Source organism: Salmo salar, chromosome ssa14 (assembly GCF_905237065.1).
Source record: "Salmo salar chromosome ssa14, Ssal_v3.1, whole genome shotgun sequence".
In the NCBI taxonomy this organism is placed as follows: domain Eukaryota; kingdom Metazoa; phylum Chordata; class Actinopteri; order Salmoniformes; family Salmonidae; genus Salmo; species Salmo salar.
Window position 1 is genome coordinate 80,841,343 of NC_059455.1, and position 27,938 is coordinate 80,869,280.

The following is a 27,938-nucleotide window of genomic DNA, read 5'->3' on the forward strand; positions in this document are numbered from 1 at the left end:
TTCACTGGTTGCCCTTTTCTCGTGGCAACAGAACCTCCTCTCTCTCTCTCACCCTCTCTTTCCAGGGCTCATTTGAAAATAATCTCTCCATTTCTCTCTCTCTCCCCCCCCAGCTATCAGCTGTGGACACCCGGGCAGCCCTATCTACGGGCGGACCATTGGTAACGGCTTCAATCTGAACGACGTGGTGAGCTTCTCCTGCAACATGGGCTACGTGATGGAGGGGCCTTCAAGGGCCCAGTGCCAGGCCACGCGCCAGTGGAGCCAGCCACCACCAACGTGTAAAGGTGGGGAAAAAAGTTAAGTCTTCTATTCACACGGTGTACGCTTACTCGTTCCGCCTGACCACTGCAGTGCACTCTGGGTAAGATGGGGAAGAAGGAGGAATCTTGGTTTGTAGTGGGCTTGTAACCAATCAGGTAGCAGCACCACAGCAGGACAAGGGCCTCTGTGTAGGGTGAATGGTTGCTCTGTGTGAATTGTGGTTGTGGTGAATTAGGGTCATAGCCAACACGGCCTCTTGAACATCAGTAGATATGATTGTGGTGGTATCACTGACCTCTATAGGGTGTATCGATGGTTGTGTTGACCCCATGCATGACACTGATTTTGCGACCTTGTGTTCGATGTGTTATTAATGTATAATATAATACTCAGAATATGTTGAAGGGGTGTGGGGTGATTATCTGAAAACCATCTGATGGAGCTTATGGTAGTTCCATTATATAGGACTCTATGTCCAGGGTCAGACTGCTATTGGACAAGCCCTGAGGTAACCAGAGGCTAAGTCCAGGGTCAGAATGCTATTGGACAAGCCCTGAGGTAACCAGAAGCTATGTCCAGGGTCAGACTGCTATTAGACAAGCCCGGCATATCGAACTAACTAGAACTAATAACATTGTATCTGATTGGACTATTTTGGCAAGAGGAAATATAACGCCCACATTGTGTTGGCCTTTGTTGATACCAGTAAATCTATCTTGCAGGTTCTTGAAATTTGTAATAAGCCATTGTGCCATGTACTTTCTTGTGATGTGCACACTTATCTATTTTGTATATATTTTTGTTATCATTCCTTTTTATCATGCATTAAGATTATGCATTAAGATCAATGGAAGATTGGTGCGAAAATTCCGTTTCATGTTAGGATTTGGCCCTATATGAGTGACTGCAGAAGGTCAAGCGTGTCCTAAGTGTTGGAATGAGTTGATCCCTTCCATGTTTCTGCCAAATAACACATGCTTGTCTTTTTCCCCCTCCGTCTCTTCCTCTTCAGTGGTCAACTGCTCCGATCCTGGGATCCCAGCCAACTCCATCAGACAGAGTAAGATAGAACACGGGAACTTCACCTTTGGAACCGTGGTGTTCTACGACTGCAGCCCGGGGTTCTACCTATTCGGTTCACCCGTTCTTACCTGTCAGCCCACGGGACAATGGGACAAGCCTCTACCGGAGTGCATCGGTGAGTCTGGTGTTACTGTATATGTCACGTCTACCCCTACTCCACCTCTCTGGCGCTCGACGTCGCCAGTTTATTCATTATTACGCACACCTGCCACCATCGTTACACGCACCTGCACCTCATGAGACTCACCTGGACTTCATCACCTTCCTGATTACCTTCTCTATATCTGTCACTCCCTTTGGTTCTTTCCCTAAGCGTTACTGTTTCTGTTCCTGTGTTTTATGTCTTTACGCTACTCGTGTTTCTTGTTTTGTTCCATGTTCCATTATTTATTAAATTCACTCCCTGTACTTGCTTCCCGATTCTTAGCGTACACGTTACAGAATAACGCCTCACCAAGGGGAAGCAACGGGGATCTTTTTTTTTACTGGTGACGTCGGGTCCAAGTGCCACTGCTGAAGCAACTGGTGATGCCTCAGCTGGCTCGTCAGGCTTCCATGCATCAGCCAGCTCATCGGGCTTCCATGCCTCAGCCGGCTCATCAGGCTTCCATGCCTCAGCCGTTTTGTCAGGCTCCTGTGCCTCGGCCAGATCAACAGGTTCCCACGCCTCGGCCGGCTCATCGGGTTCCCGCCCCTCGGCCGGCTCTACGGGTTCCCGCCCCTCGGTCGGCTATATGGGTTCCCGTGCCTCGGCCGGCTATATGGGTTCCCGCCCCTCGGCCGGCTATATGGGTTCCCGCCCCTCGGCCGGCTATATGGGTTCCCGCCCCTCGGCCGGCTATATGGGTTCCCTAGCCTTGGCCGGCTCTACGGGTTCCCGCCCCTCGGCCGGCTATATGGGTTCCCGTGCCTCGGCCGGCTATATGGGTTCCCGAGCCTTGGCCGGCTATACGGGTTCCCTAGCCTCGGCCGGCTATACGGGTTCCCTAGCCTCGGCCGGCTATATGGGTTCCCGTGCCTCGGCTGGCTATACGGGTTCCCTAGCCTCGGCCGGCTCTACGGGTTCCCGCACCTCAGCAGAAGCGATTGGCCTGCTCCTGATCCTCGAGACCGCCCCTCTGGTCGGTGTCATCCTGCGGCTGAAGCTGCACGCCAGGGAGGGGGGTACTGTCATGTCTACTCCCGCGCCCCCTCTCTGGTGCTCGACGTCGCCAGTTTATTCATTATTACGCACACCTGCCGCCATCATTACGCGCACCTGCACCTCATGAGACTCACCTATATCTGTCACTCCCTTATGTCTGTACGCTACTTGTGTTTCTTGTTTTGTTCCATGTTCCATTATTTATTAAATTCCCTCCCGGTACTTGCTTCCCGATTCTTAGCGTACACGTTACAGTACATGGTGGAAAGAGACTCAGTAATGTGCACACTGCAATATATGCTAGCATGTGGTATATTAGAGAAGTTTCGACGATTTAAACATTGTCACCAATAAACCACAGACTTAACCACAGACTGCAGTGTGCGGAGTCTCTTTTTACCATTCACTGAACTTATTTTGATATCCAGCACCTGCTCAAAGACACTGATGGTGCGCATCTAAAGTGTCCTGTTCCTATAATTTGTTGTCGCTGTCTCACGGTCGGTCTGTCTTTCCCGGAGAGAGACTGCCGACTTAGCAACTTGGCACTCGTGGCTAATTAGCATATTATTCCATTAATTGAGGCTGAATGAGTTGCCTGACCCCCTCTGCTTAAGATCAGTGTTCTATTGAGGGACAGGTGGAACAGCTCTGTGGATATTACACTAATTAGGGATGCCAGGTTGGCAGCTGATCCCTCTGTTTTATGGTGTGTATCTTCAACATCCTCCTCAAAATAAGCTGCATTAGACACCAGCTGTACTGGCAACCTGGCATGTCTAAACATCTACTTTAAACACAGGGCTTCAAGGTTTCCTACTGGCTGTCTCAGTGTTCCAAACACAACCTGGGCCTCCTACTGGCTGAGGGGCATAGCTGTGTGCTCCAATCGGTGCCCTTCCTTTGAAATTTGAACCCAATCCCAACCTTATTGAACTATGATGTGTAGCCTACTGTTTTCCCTTAAACCGTATCATAAGTTAGCTCTACTAAGGCCCAATCAGTTTGGTGTTCCTGTTGCGATGTGTTTTAAAAGGGATGAAAAAACCTTCGGCAAGATGAATGAACGTTCTTTCTCCCTCCATGCCTTCTTCTCTGTTTGATCCACCCCGCTGTGACATCGACACCATGTCCAAAACGTTCCTTTCATTTAGACACGCCTCGTCCTTTCTGCTGAATTAGCATGTTAATACCGGACCTGCTCACTTTTTATAGGCCAGTGACAGACAAAAGAGGAGAAAGTTTAAAGTAAACTTGCTGATTGTAGCACATTGTGGGGTGAATATTTGAAAAAATCATTTGATTATTTTAGCACCCTGGCCTTGATAATTTACTAAGTGAAAAAGGATCAAAGAATGATTACAAAGGATGAGGACAGTACCGTCTACTTTGGAACGTTGCCATTATGAGCTTAAGTGCTAGTACTGTATTTTTATCGTGGTGAAGCTAGTACAGTGGTCTTATTCTATGAGCAGAGGTACTGGATATTTTGGATGGGTTTCCCGGAACCCAGAATAAACCTAGTCCTGGACGTAAAAGCACTTTTTGTAGTCCAGGACTAGGCTTAATCTGTGTCCGGGAAACTGGCCTATAGTGTGTATTCTAAGTAGTTTGTATGATACAGTATTCCCCTCAACGAGGAGAAGTAGACTAGAACAGTGTTCGAACTATAGTTTACATCTTGTTCTAGCTATCTTTATTGCTTACATACAGGCTGTGTCTGAAATGGAACCCTATTCCTTATATAGTGCACTACCCTATAGGCCCTGGTCAAAAGTAGTGCACTGTATAGTGAATAGGGTGCCATTTGGGACACAGACACAGTGTGTGGCCTCAATCCTCTAGAGAGTGACGACAGTACCTTCCACTACATTAGCCCTGTCAGCACTCTGAGCTGACAGCATCCATCTTGTGTGTGTCTCTCTCCTCCAGTGGTGGACTGTGGTCACCCCGGGTCCCCTCCCAACGGCCAGCTGAACGGGGATAAATTCACCTTCGGCTCTACGGTTCGCTACACATGCATAGGGGGGGCGCCAGCTGAAGGGCGAGTCGGCGCGCACCTGCCAGCTCAACGGCCACTGGAGCGCACCCATGCCCTTTTGCTCAGGTAAGTCCTTTACATACAGGGGGGGTTGTGAGTGTGTGGGGGGTGGCTGTGTCTGTGTGTTTGGGACACAGGTTGTCCAAGGTAAAAATGACTTAGTCAACTTTATGTTGTGCACCATATGACGATTTCAAGGCTTGGATTTTCTGGTCAGCTTTGTCACGTTGACGAAGCTCAAATGATCATATCTTCATTTATCAGTTTTTGTCCTTTTTTTTGATAATACCTTTTTTTATACACGCATACGTACATGGCAAAAGCTATAATCGGACAGAGACAAAGAGAGAGAAGGTCATATCGAGGACTTGTAAATAATAACTGAAGAAGTATAAAGATAGCTCATAATAGTGGAGGAGGATTTAAAAGAGGTGGTGGAGCAACACATTGGTTCCAGCAGAATAGAAGAAACGAGAGGCATTGACTAACATGTGGGCAAGAGAGTTCACCCTCTTCACCCTAGCGTGGGTGTTGTGCCTGGAGCCCTGACGTCAACACAACCACAGCTAGCTAGAATAGCCACAACTGTCCTTTCTTCACAACACAATGTCCATCTCTCGCTTTCTCACTCTCGCTCTCTCTTTCTCTCTCGCTCTCTCTCTCTGTCTCCTTTCCTTATTCTCTATGCCCTTTGTACCTCTTCCTCTGCTCTTTTTCTCCCCCTCTCCCTCTGTCCCTCCCCCTCCCTCCCTCCCCTCCCTCCCTCCCCCCTCTCTCTCTCTCTCTCTCACACACACAGACAAAGTTACCACGCATTCCTACCGCCCAAGAAATAGCTTCTTTCTCCTTCCTCCTCTTCTTCTTCCTATTCTTCCACTCAATATGTAAAGTACTGTAGCTAAATAGATACATTATGATGTGGCGCAATGTGCAGGGAAATCGTTATATGGCTCCATTTAATTAAAGATTGCACCAACCCCATCAGGATGGGGTATGGTGGGGAAATACATTTGCAGCTAAAGTTATTTTTTTTCAGCCGTAGAAGGATGTCATTCCCTGGATAATGAGGGCCTCTTTATTTCTTCTCTTGTTGGACTTGCATCCCAAATGACAGCCTATTTACTGTGTCGAGCACTACTTTTAATCAGAAACCCATTGGTCAAAAGTAGTGCCCTATGTAGGGAATAAGATACCATTTGGGATGCAGGCAGAGCGGTCTTTGGACAGGTAATTGATCTGTGGGAACTACTGGTTAGTTTGCTGTCCCTCTTTTATTGAGATGATATGCCATCTGCTTTTCCCTACGGCAGATTGCAAAGGAATCATCTCACCCTCATCTCCCCTGGGAGCATCGCTAGTTCTCTCGTCCTGTCTCTCTCGTGCTCTCTCACCTTCTTTCTTTCTCTTTCTTGTCTGGTTGATTATTCCCCAAAGTGAGTCATTGGCCAAGATACAACGTTTGAGACAGTTGAAAGAGAAAAGAGAGACAGGTATTTACCTTCAATACAGAAGATGGTTATTGAGTGAAGAAGTCAAAAAGAGTTTTGAATCCAACATCACAGATATATTTCCCTGTAGTAGGTCTCTTCCATCAATCTATAACCCTGTTATTGAGTAGTGTGAAGGGTTTAACAGTGTGTAAACCTCCCCTACCTAACCCTGTTATTGAGTAGTGTGAAGGGTTTAACAGTGTGTAAACCTCTCCTAGCTAACCCTGTTATTGAGTAGTGTGAAGGGTTTAACAGTGTGTAAACCTCCCCTAGCTAACCCTGTTATTGAGTAGTGTGAAGTGTTTAACAGTGTGTAAACCTCCCCTATTTAACCCTGTTATTGAGTAGTGTGAAGGGTTTGACAGTGTGTAAACCTCCCCTAGCTAACCCTGTTATTGAGTAGTGTGAAGGGTTTAACAGTGTGTAAACCTCCCCTAGCTAACCCTGTTATTGAGTAGTGTGAAGGGTTTAACAGTGTGTAAACCTCCCCTATTTAACCCTGTTATTGAGTAGTGTGAAGGGTTTAACAGTGTGTAAACCTCCCCTATTTAACCCTGTTATTGAGTAGTGTGAAGGGTTTAACAGTGTGTAAACCTCCCCTAGCTAACCCTGTTATTGAGTAGTGTGAAGGGTTTAACAGTGTGTAAACCTCCCCTATTTAACCCTGTTATTGAGTAGTGTGAAGGGTTTAACAGTGTGTAAACCTCCCCTAGCTAACCCTGTTATTGAGTAGTGTGAAGAGTTCAGCTGTGTGCGCAGTGGACCTAAAGCTGCCTATGCTGCTGTGAGATATAAGAACACAAGCAGACAGTCTCACCTCTTCTAACTGAGAGTGATGTGAACGTATGGGTAGGAGATAGACAGAGATAACTTTTCTATTCATATACTGTCCGTAATGTCTATACATTTATATATATATATATATATATATACTGAACAAAATCTAAACGCAACATTCAACAATTTCAAAGATTCTATGGATTACACATGACTGGGCAGGAGCGCAGCCATGGGTGGGCCTGGGAGGGCATAGGCCCCACCACTGGGGCGCCAGGCCCAGCCAATTAGAATGAGTTTTTCACAGAAAAGGGCTTTATTACAGACAGAAATACTCCTCAGACATACGCCCTCCGAATGATAAAATACTCACTAACAGGGATGTAAACAAATTTGTGCACAAAATTTGAGAGAAATAAGCTTTTTATGCATATGGAAAATTTCTGAGATCTTTTATTTCAGCTCTTGAAACATTTTCTACATTGTGGAATAGTAGTGAATACATCAAAACTGTGAAATAACACATATGGAATCATGTAGTAACCAAAAAAGTGTTAAACAAATCAAAATATATTTTATATTTGAAATTCTTCAAAGTAGCCACCCTTTGTCTTGATGACAGCTTTGCACACTCTTGGCATTTTCTCTACCAGTTCCATGAGGTAGTCACTTGGAATGCATTTCAATTAACAGGTGTGTCTTGTTAAAATTTCATTTGTGGAATTTCTTTCCTTCTTAATGCGTTTGAGCCAATCAGTTGTGTTATGACAAGGTCGGGGTGGTATACAGAATATAGACCTATTTGGTGGAAGACCAAGTCCATATTTTTGCAAGAACAACTTAAATAATCAAAGAGAAACGACAGTCCATCAATACTTTAAGACATGAAGGTCAGTCAATCAGGAAAATGTCAAGAATTTGGAACGTTTCTTCAAGTACAGTCGCAAAAACCATCAAGCACTATGATGAAACTGGCTCCCATGAGGACCGCCACAGGAAAGGAAGACCCAGAGTTACCTCTGCTGCAGAGGATATGTTCATTATAGTTACCAGCCTCAGAAATTGCAGCCCAAATAAATACTTCACAGAGTTTGAGTAACAGACACATCTCAACATCAACTGTTCATGGAGAATGCATGGATCAAGCCTTCATGGTCGAATTTCTGCAAAGTAACCACTACTAAAGGACACCAATAAGAAGAAGAGACTTGCTTGAACCAAGGAACATGAGCAATGGACATTAGATCGGTGGAAATACGTCCTTTGGTCTGATGAGTCAAAATGTGAGATTTCTGGTTCCAACCGCCGTGTCTTTGTGAGATGCAGAGTAGGTGAACAGATGATCTCTGCATGAATGGTTCCCACCGTGAAGCATGGAGGAGGAGGTGTGATGGTGTGGAGGTGCTTTGCTGGTGACACTGTCAGTAATTTATTTAGAATTCAAGGCACACTTAATCAGCATGGCTACCACAGCATTCTGCAGCGATACGCCATCCCATCTGGTTTGGCCACAAATGTGCATGTGTCTGCTCAAACGTTTAGAAACAGACTCCATGAGGGTAGTATGAGGGCCCGACGTCCACAGGTGGGGGTTGTGCTTACAGCCCAACACCGTGCAGGACGTTTGGCATTTGCCAGAGAACACCAAGATTGGCAAATTCGCCACTGGCGCCCTGTGCTCTTCACAGATGAAGCAGGTTCACACTGAGCACATGTGACAGACGTGACAGAGTCTGGAGACGCCGTGGAGAACGTTCTGCTGCCTGCAACATCCTCCAGCATGACCGGTTTGGTGGTGGGTCAGTTATGGTGTGGGGTGGCATTTCTTTGGGGGGCCGCACAGCCCTCCATGTGCTCACCAGAGGTAGCCTGACTGCCATTAGGTACCAAGATGAGATCCTCAGACCCCTTGTGAGACCATATGCTGGTGCGGTTGGCCCTGGGTTCCTCCTAATGCAAGACAATGCTAGACCTCATGTGGCTGGAGTGTGTCAGCAGTTCCTGCAAGAGGAAGGCATTGATGCTATGGACTGGCCCGCCCGTTCCCCAGACCTGAATCCAATTGAGAACATCTGGGACATCATGTCTCGCTCCATCCACCAACGCCACGTTACACCACAGACTGTCCAGGAGTTGGCGGATGCTTTAGTCCAGGTCTGGGAGGAGATCCCTCAGGAGACCATCCGCCACCTCATCAGGAGCATGCCCAGGCGTTGTAAGGAGGTCATACAGGCACGTGAAGGCCACACACACTACTGAGCCTCATTTTGACTTGTTTTAAGGACATTACATCAAAGTTGGATCAGCCTGTAGTGTGGTTTTCCACTTTAATTTTGAGTGTGACTCCAAATCCAGATCTCCATGGGTTGATAAATTGGATTTCCATTGATTATTTTTGTGTGATTTTGTTGTCAGCACATTCAACTATGTAAAGAAAACAGTAGTTAATAAGATTATTTCTTTCATTCAGATCTAGGATGTGTTGTTTAAGTGTTCCCTTTATTTTTTTGAGCAGAATATTTTGATTTGTTTAACACTTTTTTGGTTACTACATGCAGTGGCAGTTCTAGCTTGTATGGCTCCCTGGGCGAACCACCCCATCAGTGCCCTTGGTTTTGTATTATTCTTAACGATTTCACACAAAATGCAACAATATTTCTGTGAAACTATATATTCACAGTATTATAAATGAATTGTGGTTTATTTGGTAGCATTTCGTAGTGTGACTGATTTGACTAATTGCATTAGTACTGTACAAAGTTAGAGGTGCGCTATTTGATAGATTCCCCCGCTCCCCCTACCTTGGACTTCCAGTGGGGAGACATGAGATCTACCTACCCCCGCCTCCCTCACCATCTTGTACTTCTGAGTGGGAGACATTTCCAGGCAGTAGCCTGCTAACTGACAAACTGGAATCAGGGCTCCTACTCCGACAAGGTTAATTGACCCACAGTCCCACATGGTGACATGATATCACTGACGTGACGTGCAAATGAGCGATAGAAAGCCGATCGCACAAATGTCGCCATTCGAATGTTTTGGTGCGGGCGCCCCGTGCCGCCCCCGGCATGATGCCGCCCTGGCTGCCCATGTCGCCTATACCTAAATCTGCCTCTGACTACATGATTCAATATGCGTTATTTCATAGTTTTGATGTCTTCACCATTATTCTACAATGTAGAAAATAGAAGAAAAAAAAAAGAAAAACCCTTGAATGAGTAGGTGTGTCCAAACATTTGACTGGTCCTCTATATATATTCCTGACTGACATTGCTCGTTCTGATATTGCTCATTCTGATATTTCTTTTGGTTATTGTATTGTTAGATAGTACTGCACATTTGGAGCTAGAAACACAAGCATTTCACTACACCTGCGATAACATCTGCAAGTCTGTATACGCAACCAATAAATTTGATTTGATTTTGATTTCAGAGTAGATTTATTCCCTTACTTCTCCCTCGCTCAACAGCTCTCTTAAAGGGATAGTTTACCCATAATTACAAAATGACATTGGTTTCCTTTCCCTTTAAGCAGTCTATGGACAAGGTATGACAGCAATCCATGCTTTAGTTTAATTCCCTGTTTTTTTCCCACATGCTAACGATTTAGCATTTGTGGCACAAATCCCATTCAAAGTCATGGGACCGATATTGCAATTTTTCGCACATCATGTTCAAAACATCTATAAGAGTCTTTGTTGAGCTTCACAATCAATTTTAGATACTTTCGGATGATTTGGACATGATGCACTATTTATCTTAATGCTTAATTTACTTTGTGTGAGTGTCTCTTTGGGGAAACTGACTATCAGATAAACATAAATACATGAATCTGTAAAGCCCTTTATGAAGTATCAGCATTTATATGTCATGACGTTATGAGTATACTTAATAACAATTAGCTGTTTTATTTGCAGTATGATGATGACTTGAGTTTTGCATGTGTTCAGTCTTCTAAATTAGGCTAAAATGACGTGTCTGTCTGTGTTTGGGGGTTTCTCTGTTTTGGGCACAAGTCGTTTTCAACACAGATGGTGCTTGCTAATCACTTGGGGTGTGGGGTGTGCTCGTTGAGGGGTGGTCTGAAACACTTTGTGTTTCCCTCCAAGCTCCTCTCTTCTTTAGGCTAATCAGTCCTGCCCTATTTCCAGTGCTCTCCTCCGCCCCCTCTACTCCCATGTGGCTCCTCTCCTCCTCTCCTGTCCGGTCTCTATCTCTCAACTACAAGTCTCTCTCTGATTCCTAGGTCCTGCAGACCTAGTGATGCACAGAGAGCACCTTCATGCACACACACACACACACACACACACACACACACACACACACACACACACACACACACACACACACACACACAAAGCCTCACCTGCTCTAGGTCTCTGTTCATCCATTAAACCTTCATTAAGTGTCCATGACCCATAAAATAAAAATGCAGACACCAGCTCCTCCCCATCCCCCTGGACAGTGTATGGTGCCTGTTCACTTCTGAGAGACCTGACCCAGAAAAAGACACAGCCAGGGACAGAGAAATGGAAAGCCATGAGTTGCAAATGGGAATATTGTTCTCTCTCTCTTTCTCTCCCTCTCTTTCTCCTCCGTCACCTCCCTGTCTCTTTCTCCCTTTTTGTCTCTCTCTCTCCTTCCATTGTTCTCATTACTGAAGCATTATGATTTCTCTGAATCAGAGACCCTTAGTTTGCTTTGCTGTCCAGTGAGAAGCAGGATCTTAAGCCCCAGCAAAAGAAGCCTTACTAATAAAAAAAAAAATGTTTAAATAAAAACTGAAAACAGAAGCCTTCTTTAGGGAAAAGCTTTAGATCAAATGAGGATGTGTGTGTGCTTCTATAGTGTCCAAGTGGCCTGAGAAACCGATGTGACTGCTCCCCTCCATAGACGGGCCAGGGTAAAGTGCACCAGTGCACTGGCCCATCTTCCTCCCCAGTAGAGGAAATAAGTCACAGTGCACTACCCCCAGTGGAGAAAATAAGTCACAGTGCACTACCCCCAGTGGAGGAAATAAGTCACAGTGCACTACCCCCAGTGGAGGAAATAAGTCACAGTGCACTACCCCCAGTGGAGGAAATAAGTCACAGTGCACTACCCCCAGTGGAGGAAATAAGTCACAGTGCACTACCCCCAGTGGAGGAAATAAGTCACAGTGCACTACCCCCAGTGGAGGAAATAAGTCACAGTGCACTACCCCCAGTGGAGGAAATAAGTCACAGTGCACTACCCCCAGTGGAGGAAATAAGTCACAGTGCACTACCCCCAGTGGAGGAAATAAGTCACAGTGCACTACCCCCAGTGGAGGCAATATATACATTTATATATATATATATATATTTTCCATAACCAAAAATATTATTTTATCAGCTGTTTGAAGCCAATGTACAAAACCGAAAGTAAAGTAAAAACGAAACTTAAGACCGGGAAGCATGGGAATAGCGCACATAGAACAGATCTACTGCTTCTTAGACTTGCTTTCAATGAGAATGGCAGATCTTTAACACACTATGTGAATTTGGTCGGGTCACCCAAAAAGTTACATATTGCAGCTTTAAGTTGGATTTACATTATTTTGGCAAAATTAAATTAACAAATCATTGCACTTGCATACATTGTTTTTAAATATATTTTTGGGGTATTTTGAGATTTTATTGAGACTTTATTGTGTTGAATAGTCCTCAGCATGGGTACTTCCTGTTTGAGTTTCTGCCTATAGGAAGGGAGGAGCAAAATGGAGTCGTGATCAGATTTGCCGAAGGGAGGACGAGGGAGGGCCTTGTAGGCACCCCGGAAGTTGGAGTAGCAGTGGTCGAGTGTTTTAGCATCATGAGTACTATAGTCAATGTGTTGATAGAACTTCGGTAGTGTTTTCCTCAAATTTGCTTTGTTAAAATTCTAAGCCACAATAAATGCGGCCTCAGGATATGTGGTTTCCAGTTTGCATAACGTCCAGTGAAGTTCTTTGAGGGCCGTCGTGGTATCGTCTTGAGGGGGTATATACATGGCTGTGACTATATCCGAAGAGAATTCTCTTTGGAGGTAATACAGTCGGGAATTTGATTGTGAGGTATTCTATGTCTGTGCATGTCAGAGCAAAAACCATGCCATGAGGTTGAAGGAATTGTCAGTAGAGCTCCGAGACAGGAGTGTGTCGAGGCACAGATCTGGGGAAGGGTACCAAAACATTTCTGCATTCCCTTCATTGAAGGGCCCCAAGAACACAATAGCCTCCATCATTCTTAAATGGAAGAAGTTTGAAACTACCAAGACTCTTCCTAGAGCTGGCCGCCCGGCCAATCTGAGCAATTGGGGGAGAAGGGACTTGGTCAGAGAGGTGACCAAGAACCCAATGGTCACTCTGACAGAGCTCCAGAGTTCTTCTGTAGAAATGGGAGAACCTTCCACAAGGACAACCATGCAGCACTCTACCAATCAGGCCTTTATGGTAGAGTGGCCAGACAGAAGCCACTCCTCAGTAAAAGGCACCAAAAGGACTCTCGGACCATGAGAAACAAGATTCTCTGGTCTGATGAAACCAAGATTGAACTCTTTGGCCTGAATACCAAGCGTCACATCTGCAGGTTAGCTGGCACCATCCCTACGGTGAAGCATGGTAGTGGCAGCATCATGCTGTGGGGATATTTTTCAGCGGCAGGGACTGGGAGACTAGTCAGGATCGAGGGAGAGATCCTTGATGAAAACCTCTTCCAGAGCATTCAGGACCTCACACTGGGGCAAAGGATCAACGACCCTAAGCACACAGCCAAGACAACACAGAAGGGGCTTCAGGACAGGTCTCTGAATATCCTTGAGGGGCCCAGCCATAGCCCGTACTTGAACCCGATCGAACATCTCTGGAGAGACCTGAAAATAGCTGTGCAGCGACGCTCCCATCCAACCTGACAGAGCTTGAGAGGATCTGCAGAGAAGAATGGGAGAAACTCCCCAAATGCAGGTGTGCCAAGCTTGTAGCATCATACCCAAGAAGACTCAAGGCTGTAATTGCTGCCAAAGGTGCTTCAACAAAGTACTGAGTAAAGGGTCTGAATACTTATGTAAATGTTATATTTCAGTTTTAAATGTTGCATATATTTGCAAACATTTCTAAAAACTTTGTCATTATGGGTAGTGCTTAATTTGTAGAGGTCCTGGAACACATAGTGGGCAAGGGGGGTCCGGTGGGCTCTGAGGTACCGAAACACATTGAGAAAAAAAGTGTGAAACACAACGTGGCAGCGCAGCAGGCAAAGTAAACAGCCAATTAGGCTACTGTCTATGGTGCTGAAATGGACAGCACTCTCCAAGGTACTGATTAATTCAAAGCATTTTAGATATCAATGCAGTATGCCCATATACTTGAGTATAGCTGCCGGGCTTACACAAGTTCGAATTTCTGATATTACACAAGTCTGAATTTCTTTCTATTATATTTAGATGACACTGCAGAACACCCGCCATATGCATATGCACACATACTCAGTTGTGGGGTTTACAATACCTGAATTTCATGTACTTTTCAAGACGTCAATGTAGCAGTAGAACAAATATCACAATATCGGAATTTAACTTCAAATAAGATAGATCAATGTAGACTACAGCAGAACACACATACAAGAATATATAGGTCTCCTGCCTATGTGATAATATGAAGGACATATTCAGATTACGATCACAGTACAGAACAAGCTTGTAAAGAAAAAAAAATTCTACATTAGTTTTCAAAACCTTCCACAACAGCTCTCCCTATGTCAAGTCCATTTAACTCATGAAAGTCGATTTCTTGCTCAAAGTCATGAGCGGGCCTGTGGCTGTGACATTTAGTCCCCTTCTAAGGCTGTTCTGAAGACTCTGGCTGTTGTGTCTATTTTTTTCATTTTGAGTGTGAACTATAACCTGGGTGTCCTCTTTAGCCTTGGATAAGAGCGTCTGCTAAATGACTTAAATGTAAATGTAAATGTAAATGCTTGCTGCCACCAAATGCACCTTGGTTTGGGCATGTTCAAAAACCTTTTTTGTGAGTGCTCTTTGTTGTTGTTTTTTTATGTCTGAGGCATAGGATGTTAATTTACTGTACATCCCACCCACTCTTTTGCTAGTTGAATCCCTCCAGTGGTTTCAAGACCCAAGCTCCTATCCTTTTTGCATGTTGTACCACACAACTTTTAATTCTGTGTGACAAGCTAGGGGTTCTACGTTTGCTCCTTCTTAAACTGCAAATTGCACCTGCTCCGAGCATCTTAGTTGGTGGATGCACTGCCCCACCAGCTCCCTGTCTCCCTCTGAGTCTGACTCACTAGCAGGCCTACTAGCTAGTGGAGGTGCCGGTGGTGATGCTGAACTGGCAGGATTAGCATCGCCATCAGGAACAGTTTACCCCTCACTCCTCTCCTCCGGCACTGACGGTTCTCTGGCTCGTTCTGGGGTTCCATTCACCATCTTTCTCTGGATTTTTGGACATGAAAAATTTCATCAAACTCGATTGCCTTTTCTTATCCATTTTTTATTTGTCTTTCCCACAATTCAAATTCAGTAGGGAGACAACTAGCCTAGGCTACGTAATGTGATTACATAGGGACCTCTTCTCTAGCTGAACACCACTACCAAGACCTGTGTCAATATCAGTTACTTACCCCACCGGCCCCCCAAAAATCCCTCTATGTACAAATAAGAGAGCAGGTCTGGAATCAGTGTGGCAGGATAGGATGATTACACAGAATTATCACTGTGCTTTTACATGATGGTCTTCCTGGGGGGAGGGAGAAATAACGAGGAGGCAACTTGATTTAACGCCGATCGCTTTTATTAGAATGTCTACAGTGCGAACAGTGAAACAATGAATAAATTATGCCGCGAGAGGTACCGGATCCGGGAAAATAGGTGCCGGAACAAACAAATTCAAATATGAGAGGTTCCGGATCCTGTTCCTGCACGATCCGGCTCAAATGAAGCACTGATTATGGGGTATTGTGTGTAGAAAACAATTTAATCCATTTTAGAATAAGGTTGTAACGGAACAAAATGTGGAAAAAGTCAAGGGGTCTGAATACTTTCCGAAGGCACTGTATGCTATCATGTGAAAGGGAGGCTCTGTCTTTTCCCCTGTTGGCTGACCAAGCTTTCTTTTAGAATAAAGAACATAGTTATTTTGAGAGACCAATGCATTCTAGAGAGTATTTAATTCCCCCTTTGTCTGTACTGGTGGCATAGAGCTAGCTTCTTATGAAGAGACTACAGAAGAAGTGCCCTGTTTGAGATTAGAGATCACCGAGGAAGTTCTGTGAAGAATACAATGTCACAGACTCTTTTGTGACATAACACCAGGGAGATTACTTTTACCTCACCTATTCCCTTTTTCACCTCCCTCTATCCTGTTTGTGTATGGCTCAGTTGGTAGAGCATAGCACATACAACACCAGGGTTCTCTGTTCAATTCCCAGGACGACCCATACAAAAAATAATGATGGACTTTGGATAAAAGTGTCTACCCAAATGGCACATACTGTATATTCCTTTTTTCTCCCCAGTGGTCGGTTGAAGGCCTGTGTTGTGTTTGTCTCTGCTCGCTGTCTAGAGCTGATGCTGTGTATCACTGTGTGTGACAGCCAGCCCTCTCCTTCTCCCTCTCTCCATCTCTATCCGTCTCTCCCTTTCTCCTTCTCTCTCTCCCCCCCTCTCCCTCCTCTCCCTCTACTGTCTATTGCTCCCTCTCCCTACCCTGTCCATCTCCATCTCTGTGTCTGGTGGTTAGGTGGGTCTCGGCGCTGCCTTTGTAGATGAGTACCACAGCCCTGCTGGAACAGCTAATACAGCAATACCCTCCCCTTGTCCTTGGAGCCTCAGCCCAGCCTAGCTTGGTCAGCACATTCTCCCTGACGGAGCACACTCCTGGGAACCTGAACCCGTCCCCCACCCCCACCTCAGCCAGCCAGCCAGCCAGAGTCGCTCGCTGCCAGGGGGATAACGGAGGAAATGGAGCATGGCACACATGCATACGCCCAGCAGCTACATACACATACAGTTCTGTAGGGGCACACACATACACCCACACACACACACACACACACACACACACACACACACACACACACACACACACACACACACACACACACACACACACACACACACACACACACACACACACACACACACACACACACACACACACACACGGGTTCTCACTCAAACAGAAAGTAAAAATGACATTCAAGCAGACATGTCCACAAATACACATACACATTTGTACACACAAAAACTTGGCAAACACAAGCCCACACAAACACACACCAATCAAGACTCTCACACACCTTACCTTGAAGCCACCACACAGTGTCATATCCTATCATATCTGTCCCGAGGGCTGTATTCAGTCCCACTGAAATAAGGGCAGTAAAAAGGATGCATCAGTAGCATGTGTCTCCAGCAGACTGTACCTTATGACATATATTATGCCTGTAAAGCTACATCTATCCCCTTATAAAGTGTACACTATTTGTGCCCCCCCCCCATGTCCTGCTACAGTACATTGTGTGTGTGTGTGTGTGTGTGTGTGTGTGTGTGTGTGTGTGTGTGTGTGTGTGTGTGTGTGTGTGTGTGTGTGTGTGTGTGTGTGTGTGTGTGTGTGTGTGTGTGTGTGTGTGTGTTTTAAAGGCTTGCACATCTCTGTTACTCCATAGTACCCCCAGATGAACATTTATAACCAAGACGCACAAGGCCCTTTCAAGTGTGGCTTATACCTACATCACTTCAGCTTTCACAGTCATACTGTACATGTCTATAGGGACTAGGGCAGGGATATATACGCTAGGTATGTGTGGAGCTACAACACAACAATGCCCTTTCAATTGCAGCTTACTCATATGACTTCAGCTTACACGGTCATACGTGTCCACTGCAAGGAGGTATACTGTATAACACTAGGTAGGTCTATATAATATTAACATCCCAGTGTATAACATAACCCTCCACGGCACTGAGCGGTAAAGTAGTTCATTCCTGAGAACTGGGTGGTGGAGGGATACGGGGGCATCGGTGGGAAGGATTTTCGCTAAGCTGTGAAAGTGGCCTGCTGGCGTATTAGTATGTAAAGCAAACAGGCCTGCAACTCTTTAATAGACGACACTTCGGTCTGTCCCCTGGGCTGCCACTGCCAGGGACACTACCGCCTGCCTGTCTGAATACTGCCTATTGCCTACAGTACCTAGCTCTGTGTGTGTGTGTGTGTGTGTGTGTGTGTGTGTGTGTGTGTGTGTGTGTGTGTGTGTGTGTGTGTGTGTGTGTGTGTGTGTGTGTGTGTGTGTGTGTGTGTGTGTGTGTGTGTGTGTGTGTGTGTGTGTCAGCTGCACTCAAGCCTGGGATCACAGTCAGTCTGCTGCTACATTAGATTTGACCAAGGGGATGAGTCAAGTGTACTAAAGTAGCTAACATTGTTAATAAATGATTACTTATTTATGGAACGAACAATGAGGTCCACACTGGGATGCTTTGGTTATGCAAACAGGGTAGAAACATTGGGTATTTGTCTGGATAAGACAAGAATAGATATCATAAATATTTTTATGGATGGATATATTCTTTTTTACGAATATTTTTCTGACTTGTACTTCATTTTTTATAACAATTTGTTGTTAATCTCATATGGATACCAATTGCACTTTGTCTAAGTTCTCTCAACCCTTGACTTTCCAATATTTTGTGTTGCATCAGAGACAGATTTATATGTTACTGATGAGACATAAGTATCTCAATGTACTTGAGCCATTTGACAGAGATACCATTTTGTCTGAATGAGTGTTTGGAGTGGACAGTCCTGTATTGTCGCCCAGTCTCCTCTAACAGCTCGGATTACTGTCTTGGCCATACTCACACACACACACACACACACGAACACACGAACACACACACACAAACTAGCACACACACACAGTCCCCTATCTCCTAGATCCTGGTTGTATGGCCTCCATTACTTTCAGGTGGTCATTTCCACATCAGCAGTGTTGACTTCTGTGTTTGTCTGTGTCTGTCTCTGTGATCCATCTCAAATGGCACCCTATTCCCTATGTAGTGCACTAAATTTGACCGGAACCCTATGAGCCCCGGTCAAAAGTAGTGCACTACATAGGGAATAGGGTGCTATTTGGGATCCAGAATATGGCTAGGAGCTGTGGTGCATTTGGAAAGTATTCAGACCCCTTCACTTTTTCCAAATTTTGTTACATTACAGCCTTATTCTAACATGGATTAAATAAATAAAATCCTCATCAATCTACACACAATACTCCGTAATGACAAAGGGAAAACAGGTTTTTAGACATTTTTGCTAATTTATTAAAAACAGAAATACCTTATTTACATAAGTATTCAGACCCTTTGCTATGAGACTCGAAATGGAGCTCAGGTGCATCATGGTTCCATTGATCATCCTTAAGATATTTCTACAACTTGATTGGAGAACACTTGTTGAAAATTCAATTGATTGGACATGATTTGGAAAGGCACACACCTGTCTATATAAGATCCCACAGTTGACAGTGTATGTCAGAGCAAAAACCAAGCCATGAGGTTGAAGGAATTGTCCGTAGTGCTCCGACACAGCATTGTGTTGAGGCACAGATCTGGGGAAGGGTACCAAAACATTTCTGCAGCATTGAAGGTCCCCAAGAACACAATGGCCTCCATCATTCTTAAAAAAGAAGTTTGGAACCACCAAGACTCTTCCTTGAGCTGGCCTGCCAGCCAAACTGAGCAATCGGGGGAGAAGGGCCTTGGTAAGGGAGGTGACCAAGAACCCTATGGTCACTCTGACAAAGCTCCAGAGTTCCTCTGTGGAGATGGGAGAACCTTCCAGAAGGATAACCATCTCTGCAGCAATCCATCAATCAGGCCTTCTTGGTAGAGTGGCCAAGTGGCCAAGACACAAGATTATCTGGTCTGATGAAACCAAGATTGAACTCTTTGGCCTGAATGCCAACTATCACGTCTGGAGGAAACCTGGTACCATCCCTACGGTGAAGCATGGTGGTGGCAGCATGTTTTTCAGCATCATGGACTGGGAGACTAGTCAGGATCGATGGAAAGATGAATGGCGCAAAGTACAGCGAGATCCTTGATGAAAACCTGCTCCAGAGCGCTCAGGACCTCAGACTGGGGTTAAGGTTCACCAACGACCCTAAGCACACAGCCAAGACAACGCAGGAATATCCTTGAGGGGCCCAGCCATAGTGCAGACTTGAACCCAATCGAACATCTCTGGAGAGACCTGAAAATAGCTGTGCAACGACACTCCCTATCCAACCTGACAGAGGTTGAGAGGATCTGCAGAGAAGAATTGGAGAAACTCCCTAAATACAGGTGTGCCAAGCTTGTGGTGTCATACCCAAGAAGGAGATAAGCGAAATGTAACCAAGCGCACTTTATTATAGTTCCAAAATACGAGAGCACTACATAAATAAAATTGCGCTCAAAACCACGGAACATAACCAAAGTAAAGCGCGTAAATCAAACACCACGAAAAACATGAAACAATTACACACAAAACATGATGGGAAACAGAGGGTTAAATACAAGTAGATTGATTGGGGAAATGATAACCAGGTGTGTATGGAAACAAGACAAGACAAATGGATAATAGAAAAATGGAGCGGCGATGGCTAGAAATCCAGTGACGTCGATCGCCGAACGCTGCCCGACCAAGGAGAGGAGCCGACTTCGGCGGAAGTCGTGACAACTAGAGGCAGTAATCGCTGCCAAAGGTGCTTCAGCAAAGTACTGAGTAAAGGGTCTGAGTACTTATGTAATTGTGATATTTTTTATTTTTTATACATTTCAAAAAAATCTAAAAACCTGTTTTTGCTTTGTTATTATGAAGTAATGTGTGTAGATTGACGGGAAAAAAACTATTTAACCAATATTAGAATAAGGCTGTAACTTAACAAAATGTGGAAAAAGTCAAGGGGTCTGAATACTTTCTGAATTCACTGTATGTCGACAGAGGGGGAGGGGATGTAGGGCAGCTTCCTGAATCAGTCAGGAATATTAATTTCCCTTGAGAAGGGAATCGGTGTGAGAGGGGAATCGGTGTCAGAGGAATCATGTGAGAGGGGAATCGGTGTGAGAGGGGAATCGGTGTGAGAGAGGAATTGGTGTGAGAGAGGAATCGGTATGAGAGGAATCATGTGAGAGGGGAATCGGTGTGAGAGGGGAAATGGTGTGAGAGAGGAATCGGTGTGAGAGGAATTATGTGAGAGGGGAATAGGTGTGAGAGGTGAATCAGTGTCTATCGGCGGTTTTCTGTGAGTTTACACCCAGAATAAATACAGCGAAGGACAGAGGGAAGGGAAAGGGAAAGGGCAGAAGGGACAGAGGGAAGGGAAAGGGCAGAAGGGACAGAGGGAAAGGAAAGGGCAGAAGGGACAGAGGGAAGGGAAGGGCAGAAGGGACAGAGGGAAGGGAAAGGGCAGAAGGGACAGAGGGAAGGGAAGGGCAGAAGGGACAGAGGGAAGGGAAGGGAAAGGGCAGAAGGGACAGAGGAAAGGAAAGGGCAGAAGGGACAGAGGGAAGGGAAGGGCAGAAGGGACAGATGGAAGGGAAAGGGAAAGGGCAGAAGGGACAGAGGAAAGGGCAGAAGGGACAGAGGGAAGGGAAAGGGCAGAAGGGACAGGGGGAAGGGAAGGGGAAAGGGCAGAAGGGACAGAGGGAAGGGAAAGGGCAGAAGGGACAGAGGGAAGGGAAAGGGCAGAAGGGACAGAGGGAAGGGGAAGGGAAAGGGCAGAAGGGACAGAGGGAAGGGAAAGGGGAAGGGCAGAAGGGACAGAGGGAAGGGGAAGGGAAAGGGCAGAAGGGACAGAGGGAATGGAAAGGGCAGAAGAGACAGAGGGAAGGGGAAGGGAAAGGGCAGAAGGGACAGAGGGAAGGGGAAGGAAAGGGCAGAAGGGACAGAGGGAAGGGAAAGGGGAAGGGCAGAAGGGACAGAGGGAAGGGGAAGGGAAATGGCAGAAGGGACAGAGGGAAGGGAAGGGAAAGGGCAGAAGGGACAGAGGGAAGGGAAAGGGGAAGGGCAGAAGGGACAGAGGGAAGGGGAAGGGAAAGGGCAGAAGGGACAGAGGGAATGGAAAGGGCAGAAGAGACAGAGGGAAGGGGAAGGGAAAGGGCAGAAGGGACAGAGGGAAGGGAAAGGGAAAGGGACAGAGGGAAGGGAAAGGGCAGAAGGGACAGAGGGAAGGGGAAGGGAAAGGGCAGAAGGGACAGAGGGAAGGGAAAGGGAAAGGGACAGAGGGAAGGGAAAGGGCAGAAGGGACAGAGGGAATGGAAAGGGCAGAAGGGACAGAGGGAAGGGAAAGGGCAGAAGGGACAGAGGGAAGGGAAGGGAAAGGGCAGAAGGGACAGAGGGAAGGGAAGGGAAAGGGCAGAAGGGACAGAGGGAAGGGGAAGGGAAAGGGCAGAAGGGACAGAGGGAAGGGGAAGGGAAAGGGCAGAAGGGACAGAGGGAAGGGAAAGGGAAAGGGACAGAGGGAAGGGAAAGGGCAGAAGGGACAGAGGGAAGGGAAAGGGAAAGGGACAGAGGGAAGGGAAAGGGCAGAAGGGACAGAGGGAATGGAAAGGGCAGAAGGGACAGAGGGAAGGGAAGGGAAAGGGCAGAAGGGACAGAGGGAAGGGGAAGGGAAAGGGCAGAAGGGACAGAGGGAAGGGGAAGGGAAATGGCAGAAGGGACAGAGGGAATGGAAAGGGCAGAAGGGACTGAGGGAAGGGAACGGGTAGAAGGGACAGAGGGAAGAGAAAGGGCAGAAGGGACAGAGGGAAGGGAAAGGGCAGAAGGGACAGAGGGAAGGGGAAGGGAAATGGCAGAAGGGACAGAGGGAAGGGAAAGGGAAAGGGCAGAAGGGACAGAGGGAAGGGAAGGGAAAGGGCAGAAGGGACAGAGGGAAGGGAAAGGGAAGAAGGGACAGAGGGAAGGGAAAGGGAAAGGGCAGAAGGGACAGAGGCAAGGGAAAGGGGAAGGGCAGAAGGGACAGAGGGAAGGGGAAGGGAAAGGGCAGAAGGGACAGAGGGAAGGGAAAGGGAAATGGCAGAAGGGACAGAGGGAAGGGGAAGGGAAAGGGCAGAAGGGACAGAGGGAAGGGAAAGGGAAGAAGGGACAGAGGGAAGGGAAGGGGAAAGGGCAGAAGGGACAGAGGGAAGGGAAGGGAAAGGGCAGAAGGGACAGAGGGAAGGGAAAGGGAAAGGGGAGAAGGGACAGAGGGAAGGGAAAGGGCAGAAGGGACAGAGGGAAGGGAAAGGGAAAGGGTAGAAGGGACAGAGGGAAGGGAAAGGGTAGAAGGGACAGAGGGAAGAGAAAGGGCAGAATGGACAGACGGAAGGGAAAGGGCAGAAGGGACAGAGGGAAGGGAAAGGGAAACGGCAGAAGGGACAGAGGGAAGGGAAAGGGAAGGGCAGAAGGGACAGAGGGAAGGGAAAGGAAAAGGGCAGAAGGGACAGAGGGAAGGGAAAGGGCAGAAGGGACAGAGGGAAGGGAAAGGGAAACGGCAGAAGGGACAGAGTGAATGGACAGGGCAGAAGGGACAGAGGGAAGGGAAAGGGAAAGGGCAGAAGGGACAGAGGGAAGGGAAAGGGAAAGGGCAGAAGGGACAGAGGGAATGGAAAGGGGAAGGGCAGAAGGGACAGAGGGAAGGGGAAGGGAAAGGGTAGAAGGGACAGAGGGAAGGGAAGGGAAAGGGCAGAAGGGACAGAGGGAAGGGAAAGGGCAGAAGGGACAGAGGGAATGGAAAGGGCAGAAGGGACAGAGGGAATGGAAAGGGCAGAAGGGACAGAGGGAAGGGAAAGGGAAAGGGCAGAAGGGACAGAGGGAAGGGGAAGGGAAATGGCAGAAGGGACAGAGGGAAGGGAAAGGGCAGAAGGGACAGAGGGAATGGAAAGGGCAGAAGGGACAGAGGGAAGGGAAAGGGAAAGGGCAGAAGGGACAAAGGGAAGGGAAAGGGCAGAAGGGACAGAGGGAAGGGAAAGGGCAGAAGGGACAGAGGGAAGGGAAAGGGAAAGGGCAGAAGGGACAGAGGGAAGGGGAAGGGAAATGGCAGAAGGGACAGAGGGAAGGGAAAGGGCAGAAGGGACAGAGGGAAGGGAAAGGGCAGAAGGGACAGAGGGAAGGGAAGGGAAAGGGCAGAAGGGACAGAGGGAAGGGAAATGGAAAGGGTAGAAGGGACAGAGGGAAGGGAAAGGGTAGAAGGGACAGAGGGAATGGAAAGGGCAGAAGGGACAGAGGGAAGGGAAGGGAAAGGGCAGAAGGGACAGAGGGAAGGGGAAGGGAAGGGGCAGAAGGGACAGAGGGAAGGGGAAGGGAAATGGCAGAAGGGACAGAGGGAAGGGGAAGGGAAAGGGCAGAAGGGACAGAGGGAAGGGAAGGAAATGGCAGAAGGGACAGAGGGAAGGGAAGGGAAAGGGCAGAAGGGACAGAGGGAAGGGAAAGGGGAAGGGAAGAAGGGACAGAGGGAAGGGAAGGGGAAAGCGCAGAAGGGACAGAGGGAAGGGAAGGGAAATGGCAGAAGGGACAGAGGGAAGGGAAGGGAAAGGGCAGAAGGGACAGAGGGAAGGGAAAGGGGAAGGGAAGAAGGGACAGAGGGAAGGGAAGGGGAAAGCGCAGAAGGGACAGAGGGAAGGGAAAGGGAAAGGGCAGAAGGGACAGAGGGAAGGGAAGGGAAAGGGCAGAAGGGACAGAGGGAAGGGAAAGGGAAAGGGCAGAAGGGTCAGAGGGAAGGGAAAGGGAAAGGGCAGAAGGGACAGAGGGAAGGGAAAGGGAAAGGGCAGAAGAGACAGAGTGGAGTCGGGTGCCTTCGCTGGTTTGAATGACAAAAAGGGTTGTGGTTTGTTTCCATGGCCTTTGGAACATGTGATTGTAAACAAAACACCAGAAGTTTAACTCTTTCTATCTTTTTACTTTTCCCTGTGTGTGTGTGTGTGTGTGTGTGTGTGTGTGTGTGTGTGTGTGTGCGTGCGTGCGTGCGTGCGTGCGTGCGTGCATGCGTGCGTGCGCGTGTGCTTGCGCAGGTGACTCCCAGGGGACGTGTGGGGACCCAGGCACCCCGTCACAGGGCAGCAGGGAGGAGAGTGACTTCAGGATCCGCAGTAAAGTCCAGTTCAGCTGCTCTGAGGGTTATGAGCTGATTGGTTCTGCTGAGAGGATGTGCTTTCCCAACGGCACCTGGTCTGGAACACAGCCCTTCTGCAAACGTGAGACAACACACACACACCTATCACACACACACACACTTTCCATCCCCCAACCTCTATGGTCTTTTGAGTCCAACATGTGGCTGTACCATTCCCTTTCCAGCCAACGTATCTCTGAGAGTTAGAAAACCCAGCAACACACTGTGCTGTGCTTGATCACCCCCTCTCCAGCCTCTTCCACCTCCAGTCATCTCCGGCTGTGCACCTCCAGCCTAGAGCTAATTGAATGTGGCAGTGTAGCGGTCTGTGTCCCACGACATCTCAACACCACAACAGCACTATAGCCTGCTGGAGCCACCTCTCGCTGCAGGAGCTCCTATTGCTACCATCACATTACACCCTGAATAAGATGAGACGGGGCAAGCCATCACACCAGGAGCACACAGGAACATTACCTCCCTCCTTGTTTGCTGAGAGAAGCATGTAGCTAGTCAACTGTCCACTCTGCTCTGCTCCCCAAACCTCATCTGCATCCCAAATAGCACCCTACTCCCTATATGGTGCACAACCCACAGGAATCCAGTCAAAAGAAGTACACTATTTAGGTAATAGGGGTTCCATTTGGGACAGCCCTCCACACCGCTTTACAACATCCTGCTTGCCAGCACCAAGCCAGTACTAATGGTGAGGCTTTCTCTTCCCCTTTTCCTCTCTTCCTCTGCTCCCTCCGACCTCCCACTGTGTGAAAACACTGCTTTAGAAACACTCCCCTCCGTTGTGCAGGAATCATTTCTGAAAGGTGGGAATTGGCAACAGGGAGCTTGGACTGAGATTTAATTGAAGAGGTGTACTCAAACGTGTCTCTACTTACCGAACGACTGAGAAACGTGGCAGTCAGGCACCCAGAGACAACCTCAAATGCTTTGTGTGTGTCTCTCTCTCTGTCTGCAGAGGAGAACCCGCCTTTCTCCTCAGGCTCCTCTGAACCACCATATTCATCTCCTCTCCAACGTGACAGGATAGCGTTAGTGTCATCTCGAAACGACGGCTTGTCCTCCATTTTCCCTCTGAGCCACTACAGCTCTGCAGTTAAATAGATTTACAGATTGTTAACTTCTCAGCCCCTGAGGGCCCTGCCAGACAGTTCCTCCACAAGGCTGACTGGGTACCTCTCTCTTTCTCCATTGCACGCTCTCTCTCTCTCGCTCCATTTTCTCTTTCTCTATCTGAATGTAGCTTTCTTGTTCTATCTCTTTCTTTCTCTCTCTTTCTCTCACTCTCGTGCTTTCTCTCTCTATTTGTATCTCTTTCTCTGCCTCTCTCTTGCTCTCTCTCTCTCTCTCTCTCTCTCTCTCTCATTGTCTCTCTCATTTTTCTCTATCAGCCCTTCTCAGCTTGTATTTATACTTATTCCATTTGAAATCCATCATGGAGTCTGTTATACGTCCCTTTCTCTGTGAAAGACTGATATTTCACATTTCACTCAGCCCAACCCTCCCTCAATGCCACCCGTATTCCCTCAATAGTAGTGCACAACCCCTAACTCATGACTTAATGACGTTTCTTTGACAGTGGCGATGTGGATTTATTTTATATTCTCACTAAGTACCTCACATATGGAAACATGGTCAAATGTTTCAGGGACACAATCATGGTAAATTGCTTGTTGATTTCCGTAAGCCTCCTTCCATAACTCTTGAAATCCCACTCTGGACATTGCATAAGTCATATCCACGAGGATCCCTCCAACAATGGCTGCCCTACCATTCCACTCTTACCTAGATGCTAGTCGTTTCTCTCAACTCTTTTGTCAACAGCTTTGAAGTACGTATTTCCAGGGAAATGACTGTTATTTGGTTAGACTGAGTGGATGCTATGGGGTTTGAAGTAGGGAAAGGGGAAAGGGGCAGTGATTATTTCATGGCAGGAACAAATACTGTACTTAGCATTGACATACAGTATCAGTCCATATGAATTCAAACTTTATTTAAAGTGCATTTACATCGCCAAAAACATTTTGCAGTCTTTATCAGAGATGATTCCATACCATAGATGCTCAAATCTAACCAATATACAGTATATATTGTAATATATGTACAGTGCACAATGTGATGGTACAACTTCATATGTATTTTGAATTATCACATAAACCCAATCATTCAATCAAACTCTATCTGCATCTCTCTCTCCAGCGGTGCAGTGTGGGAACCCAGGGAGCCCCAGTAACGGCCGTGTGTACAGGCTGGACGGCACCACCTACTCTCACTCGGTCACCTACTCCTGTATGGACGGCTACCTGCTGACCGGCTCCACCACACGTCAGTGTCTGGCCAATGCCACCTGGTCTGGCACTGCCCCCAACTGTACCAGTAAGTCCTCATAAACCCACCTCACTGCCCCCAACTACACCAGTAAGTCCTCATAAACCCACCTCACTGCCCCCAACTGCACCAGTAAGTCCTCATAAACCCACCTCACTGCCCCCAACTGCACCAGTAAGTCCTCATAAACCCACCTCACTGCCTCCAACTGCACCAGTAAGTCCTCATAAACCCACCTCACTGCCCCCAACTGTACCAGTAAGTCCTCATAAACCCACCTCACTGCCCCCAACTGCACCAGTAAGTCCTCATAAACCCACCTCACTGGGATTTGATCCTGCACCAGTCCATGTCATCTTATTCATTATGGTCTGAAAGGCCTGAGACGTTTTAGGACTAAGGGCACTGGACCTTTTTTTGTAACAAACATTTTGAAAAAGCTTAACTTACCCGTTGAGCTTATTAACGGGGCTGTGGGAAAAATCCTACTGATAACGCCACAATCATTATGGGGAGATTTCAATACATATGGACAGTAGATATGACTCAGCTAAATGTACACAGATGTATTTTTATGTTTGAATGTGATCTTTCATTTTCATATATTTTTCTCATCAATTACCTATCTTGATCAGGTCCCATCATAGATAGGG

General features: G+C 47.0%; 1 protein-coding gene across 1 annotated transcript in view; it reads left to right on the forward strand.

The window, feature by feature from the left end:
• Window positions 1-27,938, forward strand: part of LOC106570400 (CUB and sushi domain-containing protein 3-like) — a 725,317-nt gene that overhangs the window by 627,938 nt on the left and 69,441 nt on the right. Inside the window, 6 exon segments of the mRNA XM_014142665.2 lie at window positions 114-287; window positions 1,277-1,462; window positions 4,424-4,515; window positions 4,517-4,598; window positions 24,842-25,024; window positions 27,157-27,333. Coding sequence (XP_013998140.1) covers window positions 114-287; window positions 1,277-1,462; window positions 4,424-4,515; window positions 4,517-4,598; window positions 24,842-25,024; window positions 27,157-27,333 — 894 coding nt within the window.